The sequence below is a fragment of the Erithacus rubecula genome, assembly GCF_903797595.1.
Source record: "Erithacus rubecula genome assembly, chromosome: 2".
Classification (NCBI taxonomy): Eukaryota; Metazoa; Chordata; class Aves; order Passeriformes; family Muscicapidae; genus Erithacus; species Erithacus rubecula.
In genome coordinates, this window is record NC_136685.1 from 43,299,160 (window position 1) to 43,318,810 (window position 19,651).

Here is a 19,651-nt window from a genome sequence, read left to right on the forward strand (position 1 = left end):
GGAGACCTCTGTACTATGGTATATCGATTTTTTTTTTTCATTATCCAGTATGTAAGTCTCTTTGCTGCAGTGAAAGCTCTTGTCTGGGTTTGAACAACACTTTTAATATGTGGCTTATCCTTCATTTCCTTTATTGTCTCTTTTGAAACTTAGCTGGAATTCAACAAGTATCATCCTAGGCTGAACTGTGAACATCTTGTGTGTAAGCACTGAATGGAGTCTCCTGTCTCTATTCCATGTGACAGGAATTTTTCTATCAAAACTTTTGAAAAGTGAAGCATTTGATCAGAATGTATTTATTAAAATATATCTCCAGCATTGTGTTGATTTTTTTAAAGCATCATGAGAAGGAGTGTGCATCTGGAAATTTTTTTTGCCGTTGTTTAGTTAAAGTAATAACTCCAGATGTCTTCTTAAAATATGAGTGATATGAAGCAAATAGCCTCTGTAGGTTCAGATTCTCTGTGTTATGAATACAGTATAAATTGCATTTTTAGTACCAAAGTTAAATCCATTCACATATCGCGTTATTATACATTTTTTCCCTCTGTGCCTTGCTTCTCCATTTTGACATGTTGCATCCCTGTTACTCCATTATGGAGCATCATGGGGCCACTGAAGATTTGTACTCTGCTCTCAGATTTGTTGAAGTAGGACAGCAAATTTGAAAGCTGCTGGAGAATGGACAGAATATGCATAGTCTTATGTGCAAAAGCTGAAAGACAATGTCTTAACCTGCTCTTTGTCAAGAATATTTCTTTAAAATTAGCAATTATGTATCACTGGATGAGCAGTCCAATTCAGTGATAAAATGCTTAATTTTCAGAGTTTTTTGTGGTAAGAAACAATTTTAACAGATAGGTTTTTATGCCTTATCAGACTACATTCAAAATCAAATTGAAGTTAATAACTTCACTCTAAATAAGAAAAATTTGAAGGATTCTCATATTCACATAAGATTGAATGACTTCACATTCATTTTGTGGTAAGTTCTGGATTAGATCAAAATTAACTTACATGTCATTCCTCTCTGACCTTGTCATTTGAATACTCTTGCATTGGAAGAGAGCCAGAATATTCCAAAATACGCAATAGGTGATGCATTTTGTACGTCTACAAGTGTTTCTTCAAACAGACTTGAGCACTTAAGCTTTTTGTTCTTATATTGTTCAAGCAGTGAATTTTTCTTGATCTTGATTAATTTTTAATTTTTAAATTTGAATAAATCTGATTGTGTTTTAAAATCAATTCATTTTAGTTTGCAGTTTAGTTATCATCAAAATTTGTGTTTGTATTTTCAAGACTTAAATATAAATTTTCAATACTAAGATTTATTGAAGAATTATGCAAAGAATTACTTTAACCATCACCTCATTCCAGTTGGTACATGGCTGTATACATGCAAGATGTTAAAGCATATGAAGGATCGTGTGTCCCTCAAAGAAGGAGGTTACACGCAGGCAAAGACCAGTATCAATCTTACATTTTCAAACAGTTATCCCAAATACACCAGCTTGCTGCCTGCACGTTTCCTGTTGTTATTCCCTGGTTTTTACATGGCTGCAGAATGTGAGCAGGGCATGCAGCCTGCCCGAGATGCTGTGACCGAGAGCTGCGCTTCGCGGCGTTCTCTGTGAGCGTTCTGCTGTGAGCAGCTGTGGCTAATGGATGTTCAAACGCTCCGTGTGCAGGTGACAGCCACCCTGCGCATCCTGGCCGATTGTCCCCTGGCGCGGCGCCGGCTCAGCGACAGCGGTGCCATCCCCGAGCTCTGCGTGGCGCTGGAGCAGCGCGGCAGCGACAAGGACACGTGTCTCTGGATTGTCAGGGTGCTCAGGTGCGTGAGAACACGGCTCTGCGTGCGGGCAGCTCCCTCTCCCTGCTTGAGTAGCCCCAAAGGAGGCAGGTCGAGCGCTAGCATTGGGAGATTTAACTCTTATTTAAACAGCTCTGTGCAGCTTTTAATGATACTGTGTCTATTAGTCCTTACTTAATTGTAACCATACAAACTTGGATTCATTATCCGCCTGAAAAGTATTTTGTTATATCGTGTCACTCTTTGATCACACAGATTCTGATTGAGTTTTTAAAAGTATCATTTCTTATAAAACTGCATAATTTATTATGCAGTTTATTATTTATTAATCCTGGATTGGGCCATGTTTGAAAAAAAATGATGAAAGAAATTACACAAGGAACTGTGTATTGTGAAATGAAATGCACAAGAGAGAAAATGTGACCAGTGTTCATTGTTTTGAGCTGTTACAGAATGTTTGAGGAGATTAATCCCTGGGATCAGGGCTTGAGTGTGCAGATGGAAATGCTGAAAGAATCTCAGTTTTATGAGCAGCCAACGACTGCTTCCCAAGTTGTGCTTTTTAGAGGGAGATCAGTATGAGTTAGTCACCAGAAAGATAATTTTGTAGTCTGAATAGTTTCTTAATCAAAAGTCTTCCAGTTACCAAGCATCAGCTTGCAATATTCAGTCCTAAATAGACTTGCAAACAATTTATGGATTTTTAAGAAGTTGTGAAATCGGCTGTTGGTAATTTCAGGAGTAATTGGATTATAAGCACAGTCTATGAATGATGTGCTGGATGAAATATTTACCATTGCTGCTTTGTTACTGCATTGAGTCATGTTACCTGTGGCTCTATGTTCAGTGAGATTCTGTTATGGACTTCTGTTCAGCTCCTCTAAATTATCCATCACGTTCTCCTATCTGCATGAGGTCGAGCTGTGCTTTGTACAGTGGCTGCATAAAGGGCTGCCATGCATTCCTCCCCACAGCTGAAACCAGGCAAATCTGCTCTGCTGCTGTTTGTGCTACCTGTAAAGCACGTGAATGGCTTCCCTAATTCCATTCTACCTTGTTCACATCTCTCTAGTTTTGTTCCTGGAAATGAACTCTGGCAATGATTATAACACTTTGAGCATATTTACTTCTTCTGAGGAGGGAGCATTTCTTTTACTTGGAAAATGCCATGAAAAGTGGAATAATGGATTTGTAATTAAGTGTAATTGATACTTACACTGTAATTCTGATAAGGACATTTACTTGATATAGAATTCAATATGAAGGAAAAATAACTTGCCATACTTAAAGTTTCCTACTGTTTCAGTTTTTTTCCTGAAGATTAGAACTGCATGCTTCAAGAATACAAATTAGCCATAAAATCAATTTAATTACCTACCTGGAAACTGCAGTCACAAAAAAACCCAAAAAACAAACCACAACCAAAGTATTATGCAGTACAGAGCTCAGATTTGAATTTTGTTTTGTCTTCTAGTAATACAGAATGATTATTCTCTCAATCAACTTTAGGCAGCTTCTTTGTAGAGAATATGTTCCATCTATTCAGATTATTCATTCAATAAGAATGTAAATTTTCTTGTAATTAATTGCAATTGAACATCAACATGGATATTTTCTGGTTTTGACATGAGAAGTAAGATGTTATCCTAGCTTGTTCTGTTGTTGCATTTTTCTGGTGTGACCAAAGCATATCTAGTTCCCACTTTTGGCAGTGGTCAAGGTGAGCAGTGTTGTCCTGGAGCAGCTGTTAGGAAATGTGCAGAAATAAATCATACCTGCAAGGAAGCACATTCTCTGTATTTGCTGATGAGAGATATATTCTCTTTGTGCTGTTGCTGTGCCCTACTAGATGTGCACTAGGAAAGGAGACCCCTTATTTCCTCTCATCTGACTTCCCACATCTTCTTGAAATTCCAGTTCTCCCTTTTAGCACTAAGAAGTGCTGGTGTTAGCATACTGTGCCCATATGATAAGCAGGTTGGGAAGCTCCTTATGTTTGCTTCTTCCCATAATTCACTGTGGCAAGGGTAGCTAGGCTTCTGTTGTGCTCTTATATAACTGCACATGCCTCTGCTAGAAGTCAGAGTATTGGCATTATCTTAATTTGTTGGAAAATACAGCTCTGAGAGTCAAAAGTGACTTTCTTAAAAATGTTTTGAGGAAAAAAAGTCCTTTCATTCATTTACTTTTTTTTTTTTTTTTTTTTTAATAGCAAACTTTCTACCTACAATGACTTCTGTGCAGCTTTAGCAGACTGCTCCAGATGTTACGCCTTATTTTTAGCCCTACTAAACAAATACCAGAAGCAGCAGGTCAGTTTTTCATCTCTTGATTTTTATATATTAATCCTCTGACATGTCTGTGTATTATTGTGTACCAGCTTGTTTTCAGTGACCTACTTTTATGCATTTACCAAATACAAATTTTAAATGGTTGACAGCATTTCTAAGTAATGAAATAATTTAGATTAAAAATTCAAAGCAATACAGAGGACAGTTGATTAACTTGTCTGTCCATGTGCAGAAACAGTCCTTTGAGTACCTATCTTTTTTCTAGTTTTAAGAAATGCTTTTTTTAAAGCAAAAAACTATTTTAATATTTAATAGTAGGAAATTGTTAGACTTTCTTCTGTCCTGCTCACCTGCAAAAGAAGTGTGACTTTTCTGGAGCTGAGCAATGTGAAAGCAGAGGAACTATAATCCTTGCTGTCATGTATAAAGGGGAGATTTAGTCAAACCCTTTGTGTTTGATTAGTCTGTCAGAGCCCCAGGAAATCTGTGACCCTTGTGCCTAACCAATCTGTCAGTGCCCCATTATGGGACCTTTCACTTAGCAGTCCTGCAGGATCTGTTCCACTGACTTATTCAGGGTCACACACCTAACAGAGAAACCTCCTCTTAGTCTCCTCCTTTACCCTCTGTGGGCAATAGGCAGTGCCCTTGAAGGACTCACATTAGCAGTTTGCAGAATAACACTATTAATAGAATTGTGAAAGGTTGAGGTTTGAGACTTGCCAGTGATAGTATCAGACAGCAAAAGTATACTAATTTAAAGCAATGTACTAACAAGCTCTAATCCCCAACAAAAGCTGGTCTGAGACAATCATTCAGCATGAAGAGATCACATTTCTTACACAGTAGGCATCCCTGTGAGGGAGAAGACAGGCTCGGCTTGTCAACTGATCCCAGGAGTTACAATGGAGTCTTCCCCCATTTCTTCCCATTCTTAACCCATTTTTATACTATTTCTTTATATTTAAGTGGTATTTGAGTGGCTTTGTTCATACCTCTTAATCAGTGAGGGGTGGCTGGACTAGGGGATGGATATTTCAGGATAATACCCAAGATAACCTTAGGATGTGGACATGTATTAGTCCAAGTAAAATGATTTCATAGCAGTTGCTGATTCAAGAGCAGGACACTTTCCTTTATCTCCCTTGGTTTTCAGCTGCTATGGGGCTTATCAACTAGATAGTACCACTGAGTTCCCTCTCCTCAAGGGTTTTGACACAGTGCCTGGCCATGGTGTCTCCACTCTGCTCCACCCTCTGGTGGGTCCCCCTTAGATTGCATAGTGTGTGGGAGGTCAGATATACTGACTGTGTTTCATCCAGGGAATACAACTATTTTTCCCTGTAACTCCCATACCATTATCTTTTTACCCTCAGTCATCTTCCCATACTCTCTAAGTGCATAAGATATCAAAAGGTATCTCTCCTTTACCAAAGAAAACCACATGCCTGGAGCACCACATTTGGGATGTTCATGTAGAAATAAACATTTAGACTTTGTCAAAATGCCTCATATGATGAAGTAAAATTCTGAATATAGTTGTTGCCAACTTTATAAGAACACCAAGGGTGTTGCTCTATTGTCCTGCTGTGTCACAGTGATCTTTCTTACATTTACTGGAGCACCAGGTTCTCAGAGTTTGGTGCAGGATCCCAGTCTTGATGCATTGGTAAGAGTGGAGTGCCCTATGGGCAAATGACTCAGCTCTATTGCCAGATAAGTTTTAAGAAGATAATAATTTTTATCTAAAGCATAGATGTTCAAAGGTGGAACAAGGTATAAAAATACAGAATATTAAATTACATTAAGATCAGTCTTAAAACTAAGAAACTTTTCTTGTCGGGTCCAGCATCTAAACTAGTTTGAGATCATTTAGTTATCCTATACAGTTTATTCAAGGGTTAGTAATCCTTGGAGATTTGTTGGAAGTTCTTTTGTGTTGCTGTTATTGAATGGAGTTAATGAAGGTAAGTAGATGAGCTGTACTGCACAATATATTTTCTCCTGCCAAATACAAAAATAATTTGTTCCTTTCCTGTTTTCCAGCATCCCTGTTTTCTGTGATAATGCACATGGAAGAGGAACAAAGATTAGACTGTTTCTCCTCTTCTAAATATTTGCTGATTAACAGTTTTGTAGCATATCTATTGACTGTTTCTAGGTTCAGGCTGCTCTTGCATAGTTTAGGCTTCAAAGACACTTTAGTAAAATTTTATGTAAATACTATGTAAATAACATGAAAAATATCAAAGGCATTATATTTTCCTAGATTTATAGTTGTTCTTCCTTGTGACTGTTGTATTAAAAACTCACCAAATTATGGAACCAAGAATAAGGTTCTTTGATTAAGTAACATCTTTCTCCTAAACTTAATCTGTCATTTTAAGGGTAGCTTCTCTAGGTTCCTGAGATAATAGCTTTGTCTCATAATGAATTTTAGGCTTATGTCTGCCTCAAATTGTTTGTTATTATGTAGTATTCAGAATTTAGCTTCTCATTTGTCTATTAAGTGGTCCAAAAATACATCTTTCTTCACAAGGTTAGCATTACATTTTGTGCTAAATTGTCAGTTGTTTTATCAAAATACAAATGAGTAAAGAAGTAGCTTGTATATTAAAAAAAAACTTACCCATTCATTACATTGTGTTGGTTATATATAAAATGTCTTCAGAATAATTATTTCTTACTGCAGTTCTGAAAAAAGTGTGCAATTGTCAGTTGTCAGCTAAGTGAAGCCCTGCAGAAATTAAAGAAAGGACATAGATAATGTAATGCACCACTTTTCTGTAGTATATAATAAACATTTGAGCTGTGAGGAGTGCAAATGTGTTCCTGAGGTAGTAGGCACTGCTAACCTTTTTTTTTTTTTAATGCTGACAGCTAGTGAGTTACAGTATGAGTTGGTATATGTTGAAAAGAAATGAAGTAACAGCAGTACAGTGAGTACAATTGTATGCTGTGGGAAGAATCAAAGTGAAAAAACATCATCATCATTAAAGCATTAAAAATCTTCAGGACTAAAAACTGATATGTGAAGAAAGGAAGTGTGTGTGTGTTTTTTTTCTGAGTTTTCAGGTTGTAAATTTTGTGGGACCAGGTTTTTTACTGGCAGTCTTAGCAGCTAGAAACATACAGGGGAAACATACAGGAAAAGCAGCATTCAGACTTTCTCAAGGGCTATCATAACTGTGAGTTTAAAGGTAAGTATTAAATACTGTGAAAGTAAAATGGGAGCACTGGAAATAGGATTAATGACTTGCACCCTCACCACACACTGAATTCCACAGTTGCAACCCGGTCTCTGTTCTTTGCTCCACACTGCAGTTACATGTCTTTTCCCTTTTTTTCTCAGCTCATTTTCTCTCAAATGAGAGTGAGAAGGAATGGTGGAAGAGTAATGATTCAGCTCTGTGAGAGACTTTTGGGGAAATTGAGTTGGCAAGACTTGCTAATACTGTGTGTTGTAGTCTTAGGTAGGGAATACAGAAGACTGGAAAAACTGAATCTTCAGGGTAGGACTGGGGAAGTCAACTGGGCTTTTACACACATCTGAAGTATGTGTTCATGGTTGGCTTGTGACCTTATTTGTGTGGAGTAACAAAAAAAATCCTTGGTGGTTACCACATGCTGTCAAGACTATCAGAAGTGTTTGCAGGATAAACTTTGCATGATTCTGTTTCTAGTCAGCATTGTAGACTCTTGCCCATCTCAAGAAATCTGGAACAGCAGGGTTCTGTTCTGCTTTCCCACATCATTATCATCCCTAAGCTTTCCAGATAAACTGCATAAAGAAGTGACTTCCTTGGGCTGTGGTTAATGTCACAAGTCACAAGCAAGGCATGCTTTTGGAACAGGGACATTGCCTAAATAGGACAGTAGCTTCTGTCAATAAGTCAGGCACTACCTGAGCTTATGTGGCATTTTGGAGCCCTGCCAGCTTCCGTGTAATGTTTTATCAGTTATGAGTCTGTTTTCAATCCTAAGAGTACAAACACAGGGTGTGATACTGAAATTTGTATAGAAGCAATCTTATGCCTGTTGTATAGAAAGGTCCCCTTAACTTTAATGTATCCTAGTTTTGAAACTGGGGAGCATTTGTTTAAGAATCTGAAATCACTGGATGCATTAATTGCCTATTCAGCAAAATAGTAGTTACATTGGACCACATGAGCAGTTCATCCAGTCTGCTCTTGACACTTAACAATGGTGAGATTCAGATGTCTATAGAACAGTAAAAATGGAGCAGGTATGTATGAACTTTCCTATGTGTACTTACCAAACCTCCAATTCTTTCCAGTTTGGAAACACCCTCAGCCAGCTGTGTATGAAATAAACCTCAGCTGACTTATTTTCTGTGAAATTGTAGTCTCTCTTCTACCCCATATCAACTTTTAATGTGTGAAAGTTGACAAAGAGTTGCATAGCAAACAATTCCTTTTGCCTATTTTGAATTTGGCCTTCACTGTCTTTATTTGATGCCTTCTGGTTCTTGTATTGTAAATGTGGTGAAGTCCATTGTTCATTTCACATCTCCCTTGATTTTCTAGATGTTTATCCTACCCTCTTCAAGTTACCTCTCTTCCATGCTGAGGAATCCTTGGTTACTTAACTCTTTCTGATGAAGAGATTGTTCCATGCTATGGTGTATCCATGTTGCTTTTCTCATAACATTTTCCAATCCTGGTTTCTGTCTCTTTTTTTGAGAGGAGGAAACCAGAACACAGCACTTAAGATGTGGCCATATCATGGTTTTACATGCCTGCATAAATTTATTTCCCAATAATTCCCAATACTTTATTTGCTTTCTTGATCTGTGATCATTAAACTCTGTCATTAACTCCAAGATTGTGCTATAGGTGGTTATGGTTGCTTCAAAGGCTGTGATTTTATACATGAAGATATGTTTGCTCTGTTCTTTTCCACGGATCCTTTCATGTTTAAATTCATGCATTTAAATTTTATCTGCTATTTTATTACCAACGGACAATTCTTTTTCTGCTCTTCAGTCAATCTTCATCTTTGGTACTTTGAGTATCATAGTGAAATCAGTACGTTCTTCCACATCACTGCTGCTGCCCCTTTTCTTTGTTTATGGACAAATTGAATGCAACTGATGCCAGCACAAAACCTTGGGAATTCCACTGATCGTCTTCCACCATTGCAGAAACTGCTAATTTACTCTCTTTTCCATCCTGTAATCGTTTATCTATACCAAGACATTCTTCCTTATAGCATGACTGCTTAGTTTCACTAGGATTTTGGTGAGTGACTTTGTTGAAAATCTCCTGGAAAGTCACATGGGTGGTATCAGAGGGGTCTTTATATGCATGTTTGTTAATCCCTTCAAAGAACTCAGCAAATGTGTAAGTCAGAAATTAGAAGTCTTAAAGCTGATCATGTTTATCTGGCTGTCTGCTCTTTTTTTCTTTTTTTTTAATCTTTCTTTTTGTGGTCTCTATAATTTATCTGGTCCAGACACCAGACTTGATTCTCTCTTGGAATCTTTTCATGTTTGTTACAGTTTTAGGAAGTTGCATAGTGCTGTAAGTAATTAAGCTATTTAATTAATTAGTTCTGTTAGAACTGTTGGATAATTATCCAGTGCTGGTGGTTGGTTACTCTCTGTTTTGTCACTTTGTTCCTTAAAGTTGTTTATGATTGCTTCAGTTTTGGACAGATGGCTCTGATGAGCCTTCCCTAGAGAATGCTGTCGCATAGAGATTTCCCAGTTGCTTCCAGAGTGGGAATGAATCAATGCAAAGAACTCATTTAGCTTCTCTGCAATGACATTTTCTTTTCTCAGTGCTCCTGTTTTATCCTGATCATCAATTAGTTCTGCAGATTCTGGAAAACTTCCCAGTCCTGATATGTTTGAAAAGATTTGTTATTATTTTTGCTCTCTTACATCAGTGAGAAGAACTGCATTCATTTTCAGTTATAATTTGCACAGTGCTTTACCTGGTTGATTTAGCAGTTTGTCAGAAACAATTTATTAAATGAAGAGATGTTGCCTTGTCATCCTCTCTAAGGACATGTCCACATTTATCAGGTTCAGGTGCCTGGGTCTGCCCAGTTTCCTTCTCAAATGCATCTGCCAGGTAATGTCCCTCAAATCAGCTTATTGTCTTCTGTGAGGAAGCAGGCTTTTGCTTGTGAGACTTGTTCTTGTCTCCCCCAAAGAAAAAAACCCTGTTTCAGGGCTGCTGTGTCCTTGCTCCTCTTAGGAGCACTGCCATGAGGAAGGTTGTCACAGGTGAGGTCTCTGACTGCAGGGAATTTTCCCACTGTGTTTCTGGCTTTGTTGATTAGGCAAAGGCTTACCTGCATGTGGTGACTGGTCTTTCTGGCTGGTATTTTGGTTGGTTTATGGATAACTCTGTGATGAGCTCCCAGCAGCCCTCCATCTGTCTGTTTCAGTCAGTCATGAAACATAAGTCATGTAATGTCCAAAAGCAACCACATTGTCTTCCTTATACAGTGTAGTGCTGCACCTGTGTTTAGTTCAGGTCCACATTTGCCTTTTAAATACTTTGAGAGTATTACTGGCATTCTGCTCAATGCCATCACAATCTTCTGAGATACCAAAGGAATTTTTTATTAATGTTGTTATTGGGGGCAATGGTGTGTTCCTGTGTCTACTGCTTGCTTCTAAATAAATGGTTATTAGTTCTGACCCAAGTGTTCTTTGTGTTTTGGTTACTCACTTTTTCCTCTGTGCCATCCTTCATTTGGGCTGAGGACAGTTGTTTGTGTGGCAGCACAATGCATCATGTCAGAGAACCAATCCAGCTTCCAATAACCCTAAAACTGGAAAAAAGAACCCCAGTCTTTTAGTGGTTATCATGTGCATTGCTTTACTGTGTAGTTTATAAACAGCCACACAAATGTTTCCTTGATGACAAATCTGAGGCAGCAATGTGGGAGAGGAAAGAAACTGTGTATGGGAAGGAGATTGAGTGCTGTTTATGCCACTGCTTGTGCTGAAATGCTTGTCAAGGCAGCCTTACAAAGAACTTGCAGTGATAAGGTGGTTCTTTGCTCCTACATTTACTAGTGCATATTTTCAGTTGTATTCCTCCTCAGTGTAGCCCAACATTATAACAGTGCCTCGGACAATTTAAAAAAGGGAATTGATCATTAAAGGAAGTGATCATTAATGTAATTATCATTAAAGAGCAAAAAATATAAAATTTTTCTCCGGTGTTTTGTGTGTGTATTTGCATATTCATTACTGATTAATCATTCTCTCTGAATATGCTTTTCTAAGAAGGAAGTAGCAATTCTAGGATAGATGTTCTGACAACTCTGAAGGAATTTCCCTGCTGATAAATGTGAATAACTATAGGTCAGTCTTTCCCTACAGTATGATTTCTGGTAGTGTGCTGAGCTGAATAGTGTATGAGCATCTTCCTAGTGCTTTAGTTGTGATTTTTTCCTTTTTTTCCCTTTTTTTTTGGCTGAAAGGAAAAGCAAAAATGTTTAAAAAGTGCAGAATATTTGATTTGTATGCTGAGTATAAAATTATCACAAATGCAGTGTTCAAAGTTTGTAATGAACCAGTCTTCATTGGTATGTATCGTACAGAAACCTGCTGTTCTGGTGTATCAAAAGATACAAATGAATGTATGTTATCACTAGATAGGTAAACAATAGAATATCAATAATAACAGTAAGAAAATTCTGCTTGGTGAGGCAGTCTTATAAAAATATGTTATTGTAGTTTTTTTATTTAATTTTTCTCTATGATGCTGAAAGCTTGGGAACAACTCTAACAAAGCTAAAAGAATTATTAGAGTTAAAATGCCACAAGGAAACTAATTTATCCATGACAAAGGCCAGACTATTAGCAAGCTGCCTAGTAATAGAATCTGCACAAAGAAGATATTTCTGTTAGCAGACCAGTCTTTAATCTAGGGGGAAAAAAAAAGAGCTGATAAGAAATAGGGGCTAAAGCCAGAGAGATCAGTAGTCATTGGAGCAATACCCTGAAGGATATGGTTTTCAACTCTTTTTTTCAATTAATTTATTTTAATTTAATTTTTAAAGAGCCTACACAGCTTTTCATCAAATATTGTTCTGGTGGCAGTGTGCTTGCTTTTCTTCTTTACCTTTCCCAGGTTTCCAAGTGTCCACAAACAAACATAAGCACAAATTCTTGATTGCTGAAATTCACTAAGTGCAAATGAATATTTTTCTGAAAAGCTTAGCTGAACAGATCAGATTTTGGCATGTATAAATTATTGGGTGGGGTCTTATGGTGTGGATACACAGAAATATAATTACATTTTACTAATGGTCTCTCCTTCGCCTCAAATGCATTAATATTTGGGCAGAAAGAGATTCTCTTTACTGGCAAGGTACTCACTGCTGTCACTGTGGCAAAACTTCTTATTTCACATTCCTCAGTCAAGAAGTTCTCTATTTTTTTTTAAATACTTTCAGGGTGTTGTACACCAATGCCATCTCCCCCTTTTTTATCCTTTAAATTGAGCTTCATATTGTGACAGCTCTCATTTCTGAGCTTGAACAAAAATTTTTCAAGCTATAATGTCACTATAAAATGAATCTTTGCTGTATTTGGAAGAGATTAACTATGGGTTAGTATAACTACATTGATTTTGTCTATAAGTAGACTGACTATCAGACCTGCAAAGAAAACTCCCAAATTTTCTTTCCAAAGTGCATAATGAAGCAGAAATACAAATTTGGAAGTGAAGTGTAAATTAGATTTGAATGCAAAGCAGGGCAGGTGGCAGAATTTTGACTAACTCCACTGAAATTTGTGTAACATGTAAAGCAGATTTCATTTACAGCTGATGATTCAACAGGAGCTCAGCTGCTGGCATCTGACCTTTTGTTTTGTACTATACCCCTCATTCTGAAGGCCCAGACACCAAATAAAGTAACAGGAACTTGGCCACCATTCACAGGTTCTAAATTGGACTGTCCTTCCTTATTGATCTTGGTTTAGTTAGAAACTACTGACCTAATTTGCTTTCCTTCCGTACTGATAAGGCCACTGTACAGTCTGTACCTGTGCTCATCATGCTTGCACTGAAAGGCAGGTGTACTTTAATTGCCAAGATAAACTGTTGTCATGTTCTGTGACTCAGTAGGGCAGTGCAAGAAGAGAGTTTTAGAAGCAGATAAGCAAAAAAATCTTTCATATCCATGATGATCAAATGTTTATGTTTCAGTTGCCAGAGGAATAAGGGTTAAATGCTGATGGAATATGCGGTGCCATTACCACCTCAAAACCCAAAATATCACAGTTTCTTCACAGATAGGAAGCAAAGAAAATTAACTTCTCAAGATTTTCTTGATTTGTTTGTTCAAATTTATTTGTATAAGTGAAGCTGTGTGCTCTTGTATATAGCCTTTCACTCAGGTTTGAGTACACTCTGTGTTCATCATGTCTCACATGAATGCCTCACTATGAAAAGATTAAATAACTGAGTGTAATTCCTATCTTTAATCTAGTTTGTCTTTAGTGCAATATATGTTTAAACTTCCATATTATATAAATTGATCTAATAAATGTAATTTTTCTGTGAGTGTGAAAGAGTGTCTGAAATCCCATATGCAGTTAATACGCCAAACATGTGGAAATGCACAGTAATCTCATTTATTATATTGATTTTTTTTTTTCCACATACAGAAAGGCCCATGAGCCTTGCACAGGTTTAGTCTTGCAGGCAGTTTCAAAAGATCATGTAGCTTTGCATGCATTTTTTATACAGCCATTCTGAGATGGTGTTTCTTACTCTTGCAGTCCTTACCCTTAAGCATTTAAAGAAATATAGCCAAAAATTATACAAACCCTTGGGCACTGCACTACTCAGGAGAAGTTGCACAGTTTTCCTCTTTAACTTTGCTAGTTAAATTTTCACTGGAAGATAATGAAACATCGGTATTATTCTATTAAAGCCGGATGTGCTCAGCTAAAAAAGAAGTATTTTATAAGTTTGTTTTGCTGGGCTGTAGGTGGAAAGCACAGCTGAGATCACACTTCTCAAAATATCAGTTGATTGCTGTGCGGTACCTGTTTGTCTCTTTCCTGATTGGGTAGAGCTGTTGCTGGGCTGATACCATTTTGACCAAAATTAGAAAGTCAATATAAACGAGTCAAACTAGACTGCCTGCTTTTTTTCAGTTCTCTCTTCTGATTCATCAGTTGTTTGTTTCAAATTTTTACAGCCTTTGTGAGTTGGCTGTTGTGCCAGCAAAGGTGAAAGCACTTAGTGGTTAGTCATTAAGAATATTCATAAAAAACTGTCTTGATGACATTTAGATCCTAAAAAAAATGTGATAGCTAAACCCTAGTTAAAAAAGAAGTAGAAGTGGGTCCTACAGAGTGATATTATTAAATACATGGATGTGAAAACCATATCCTTACTTAGGAGACTGCTGCTTCTCATGTTCAGGCATAGCACTCATCTTACTGAGAGGATGTTGCCAGTGTCTTGTGGCTGAGGCTTAAGACCTGAAACTTACTGATGAAGGGATGTATCAAAGAAGGAGTTGCTACCTAAACATCTTTTTTCCTTCAGTATTAACTTATATACTTTAACAAGTCAGGCTGTGCCTGGTTAACTCATGTTACTAATACCAGGGAGGGTTAGAATATGTGTAAATATAATTATGATATTTGAAGAAAAACAGTGTATGAATTGTTTAGCAAAATTCTAGGTTAGTGTGCAAGCACAGCAGGTTAGCAGCTAAAGGTGGGTGATTCTCATGTACTTGAAGAAGTGCTGTTACTTTTCCTGCACCATTAAGGTAAAGCTACAGACTTTTAAGAAAATGAGTATGTTTTGATGCAAGTGACAGAGGGAAATGTTTTAAGTAGTTTAAACTTGAGTTACTTTGGACTTTCAGATTTTTTTTTCTTGTCACATACTGGTGGGTAAGAAAAAGATGGGGATGTTGTTGAATGCCATTCAGTTAGGATCCACTAGTCTTGCCACTAAAAGGTTGTATCTCAGTATATACAAAATGAAGGTCAGGCTAGAAAGTGCTTTAAGGGAGCAACTTGGTTAAATCATAAGATCTCATGATACCTGACAAAAATAAAAAGTAGGTCTCATTCAGCAATGATAAAAATAGAAGGGTAGGAAGAGCATATAAAATCAGAAAAAAAAATCCCAACAGAGCACAATATGAGGTGCAACCACAAAGGGATGTAAGAAGAAACAAAACCTTTTATAGTACAGTGAGAAGACAACAAGGCAGTAATTGCTCTGGTGTTCAGAAGGTGAGCATTACTGACAGATACCACTGTGAAACTTGAGCTATGAAATGTCTTTTTCTTTTTTTTTTTAAGGGTTATGTATGACCAAATAAATAATCTCTACTTCAGCCTGGATTCTTTTATCACTAAACAAGCTGAACCATATTAAATGTCATCAAACCAGCTGATGAAATTAACATTTTGGTGTTTACTAAAAGACAGAAAGGAGATCCTAATCTCTGGGATTCTTGAAAAATTATGAAGAATTATAAGGTTGTAGGGTGCCTGTTTTTAAAAGAAGGAATAGGAGGAACTGGGGAATGACAGACCAGTCAATTTGGAATATATTTCTGGTAAAAATCTGGAACAAATAATTCCACTATCTATAAGAAATTGAACAGATATGAATGAACAACAAAATGAAAAAAAAGCTAATTTGAATTTAACTAACAAATCAAGGGGAAGTGGCTACCAGGCCTAGAAAAGGAAAGGTTGTGGTCTGTGCCTGTCACAGCTGACATTTGCTTACTTGAAGGATTAGTAAATTCTGGCCCATATGATTATTCTAGTTATATAAAATACAGTCTTAAGATATTTTAAGATTACTGTGGGCTTGGTAAAAATAGATGACCTGTACTAAATATATCCCATTAGTAATTACTCCAGTGCTCTGCTAGTTCTGTTAGATGTTTTTGATTTCTTCTGTAAATCAGGGTATGAAAATTGGTAGCATAGAAATTATTTCTAGTTGCTGTATTTGGCATTCCTTCAGTTGTTCTGGATGTGATATTATCTGAATTGAGAAGCAAATGAAGTATTATCTTCTTTTTAAGCAGCTACCACCTTCTGATGTTTTCCATGTAACATGGTTTGTTCATTTATTTTGTTACAGGATTTGGTTATCCGTATCATCTTCATTCTTGGTAATTTAACTGCAAAGGATGACAAGTCCCCAGAGCAATTTTTTAAAGAAAAAGGAAGTGTTAACACCTTGACATCATTATTCCAAACCTACTATGAACTTGATTTGAATGCACTGACATGGCACCATGATAGAAAAGGAAAAGGAGAAAAACACCCAAAGTATCCTTCAAAAGCAGAAGATGTTCTGATAAAACTGTTAAGAGTGCTGGCCAACCTCTCCACTCACCCTAGAGTAGGTGCAGCTCTGGCAGCTGCCCGTCCTCTTGTAGGATTACTTGTTACAGTACTAGGTAATACAATTTATGTTGTGTTTGTTACCTTTGTTCAGTCTCTAAGGAGAGTTTAAGACTTTCCATTGCAAAAGACCCCTAAGCCAATTGGCTGATATTTATAAACTGTTTAATGTAAAAGACCTGCTTGAGACAGTGGAAGCATTGCTGCTTTGGTACTGACTTTTCAGTATCTGGGGAAAGATGCTGTAGAAGTCTTTAATTCAGTGATCAAATTTGCAGATAGAATCATTAAAGATAAGAAAACAAATTTTATTTTAAGCATATCTCATTGAGAGTTATTATATAAGGAAAGTTTGTTCATATCAGGTGCTGTGTAGATGTGTTTGGTGGTGTTTTGGTTTTTTTGAAGATTTGTACTTTTTGTGACTGTTTTGGATTGTTTCTTATCTCTGCACCCATAACTTTCAGCCTCTTCAAAAAATTTTCTCTTACTTTTTTTCTTCTTTTTCGGTCTTCCAACCTTTTATCTCTTTAATATGGAAGAGGATGTCTCCCTACAAATGGAGGATTAGGACTGCAGTTCCTTTACCACCTACTGATCCCCTTGTAAATTTAATTACAGACCCAGGGCTAGTCTGTTCTCCCCATTACAGAGTTTAGCTGTGACAAGATACATCTTAAAGAGCTCAGCTCATATTTTACTGTATAATGAGAACATTAAATATTATGTTAAGATAACCAACCTGCTTGTACACTGTCATCCAGTCATGAGGGATGAGACAAGTCAGACTCACAACTTGGTTCTGGCTCATGGGTTGAAACTGTCTTAATGTCTTAATGATTATATAAGTGCTTTTGACCTTAAAAGCTTCTTTCTGTCACGCTCTCCTCTTATTGAGCTCTCTATCAGTCAGTTTATTAGAAAATATTCTATCTCCCTATGAACTTATCTCTCTCTTGTCTCCTTCACTCTTGGCTTCTGAGGCCAGAGACCTCAGACAAATAAGTCTTTCAGACTTTAACATGGGTTAACATTCTGTCAGGAACTCTGAGAAAAATCTTTCAGATATTTTTGAAGGGTTTTTTTCCTTTTATTTCCCTAGAAAAAACAAGTTCAGTATAATAGTCTTTGGCATTTCTCCATATCAATCACACAGCCCTGTTTCTGCATGTGGACTCTCTTCAGTGCCCTCTTAAAACAGCAAACAGGATATGTAAAATGCTTTAACCAACCAAATTTTATGTTACCTGAGTCACAATGATTTCTGAAAATTAATAATGGGAAAGAGTGGTTTTGTATTGCCATTTTTTGATCAGGTGTCCACGTTAGCTTCTGCCATGTTACTGAACAACAGAAGGTTTGACTGCAGTAGTGGCCATGTAAACTATTACTCAGTTTGCTTCTGGTATCTAATGCACTGCAAAATTAGATGTGTGTGTTTATCTGCATATGCATGTTTTGGGTTTTTTTTTTACTCTCAGAATACAAGTCAGTTGATGCCTGTGAAGAGTTGGTCATCAATGCTGCAACAACAATCAACAATTTGTCCTACTACCAAGTGGAGAATTCTGCAGTTCAAGATGAGAAGCTGCACATTGCTGAAAGTAAGCACTTTTAAACTAGTGCTTTTTGTGTAGCTTTTAGAAAGCAGAAACATTTTTACACAACAGAAAGTAAAGACAATGATAACAGTTTTTGGTATTATATTGCAGGAGAGTAAAGTTCATAGAGCTAAATTATTTCAATAATTATTTCCCATTTTTTTTGAAAATAACTCTGTGACTTAGATGAAAATAGTTGGGTTGTTCACAAAGCTCCTTCTTTTCCTCCACAGAGGAATTTGCTGTGTTCTTTTCTGTTCAGCAATTTTTGCTAGATTTGTTAAAAATTCGTATACCTGAGCCAAAATAATTGTGTTGCTTTTTCATTTTAATCACAGTATGGCAAGAGGATCTTTTTTCCTTCTTGTTACTTTCTATACCTGTAAAATTTGATTTCTGTCTGTTTCTGGCTTGTAAATCCATTGGCAATATTGTATTGAGTGATTCTCTCCCCTCTGACATCATGGACAACAGTGTAGGAACTGCACTGGCTTCTGGGACTATTGTGCTAATGTTGTACAAAAGGTAGAGAGGCTGTGAGTTGCATATTGCTCTGTCTAAATAGACAAGACACTGGGGAGAGACAAAACCTGAAATTCACACAGCAGGTAGAATGAGGAACAGGAAAAAATATCCTGGTTGTCAGCCCAGTGCCTGGACTAGTAGACATCATGTTCTCTGTAGGTAACAGCTCTACTGTTCTGTCATGACTTATTTTATCACCTATAAGCCAGCTGCTTCTTGTTGCTGGTCATAAACAAATTACTTCTCTCCTGTCCTTTTTGTTGGCATGTGGAATTAGTCCCGTTACCTTCTTGAGCTGAGGAAAGAGGAAGCCTTTTGTTGGAAGATCAGCAGGCTTTCTGCTCCTGCAGTTGTTTTTAGAATATTTGCTGTTTGATACAGTGGTGGAAAAAATCCCTTCAGATGTCTAAGACAAGTCCAAGATGTGTTTTTTCTTTCTACTGTTGTACGAAGGGCTAAGGGTTGACTTCTTTGAATCCTCTGTGTGATGGACTGATTTTAGTGCTTTGCTTGGTACTCACAGAAGACTGATAAATGTAACTTCTGTAACATCATTCCTCTGCCATGCACCAAAATCCTCCATGGTGGTAGCTCTTCCTAGGAAGTGCTGAAGGTCTCATTCCTACTGCTGAAGTACACACTGATCATGTTGAAACTACTAAGCAGAAAAGCAGCAAGGATGGGAATGCTTCAGATTGGGACAATATTAAGTAGCTGTTCAGAGAAAATATGTTTGCTTGTTATAGCAGCACTGAGAGAAAACAAAGCTAATGTGGGATAATAATTTGAGCTTTAGGAGACATCCCACCATAAAACCATCTGTTCAGGATCTAAATCAATTCTCTTCTATATTACAGCATTTTAAAAATTATGTCTTCCTTGATTTTCACAAGTGCCCACTTAAAGCTGCACAGCAGAACTGGCTCCCATTATTACAACTGTTCTTAGATTGTTTCCATAACTCCTTGTTTATTTCTTTGCATTTAGTCCCATATTGGAGCTCTTTGTTTTATTGTCAAGTCCCTACACA

The 19,651-nt window shown here is 37.0% G+C and overlaps 1 protein-coding gene across 4 annotated transcripts in view; it reads left to right on the forward strand.

The window, feature by feature from the left end:
- ARMC2 (armadillo repeat containing 2) overlaps positions 1–19,651 on the forward strand; it is a 61,711-nt gene that overhangs the window by 33,555 nt on the left and 8,505 nt on the right. For all 4 annotated transcript variants that reach the window (XM_079298696.1, XM_079298698.1, XM_079298697.1 and 1 more), the window contains 4 exons: positions 1,692–1,837; positions 4,029–4,128; positions 16,230–16,551; positions 17,977–18,099. In XM_079298696.1, the coding sequence (XP_079154822.1) occupies positions 1,692–1,837; positions 4,029–4,128; positions 16,230–16,551; positions 17,977–18,099 (691 nt within the window). The remainder of the gene's footprint in view (positions 1–1,691; positions 1,838–4,028; positions 4,129–16,229; positions 16,552–17,976; positions 18,100–19,651) is intronic.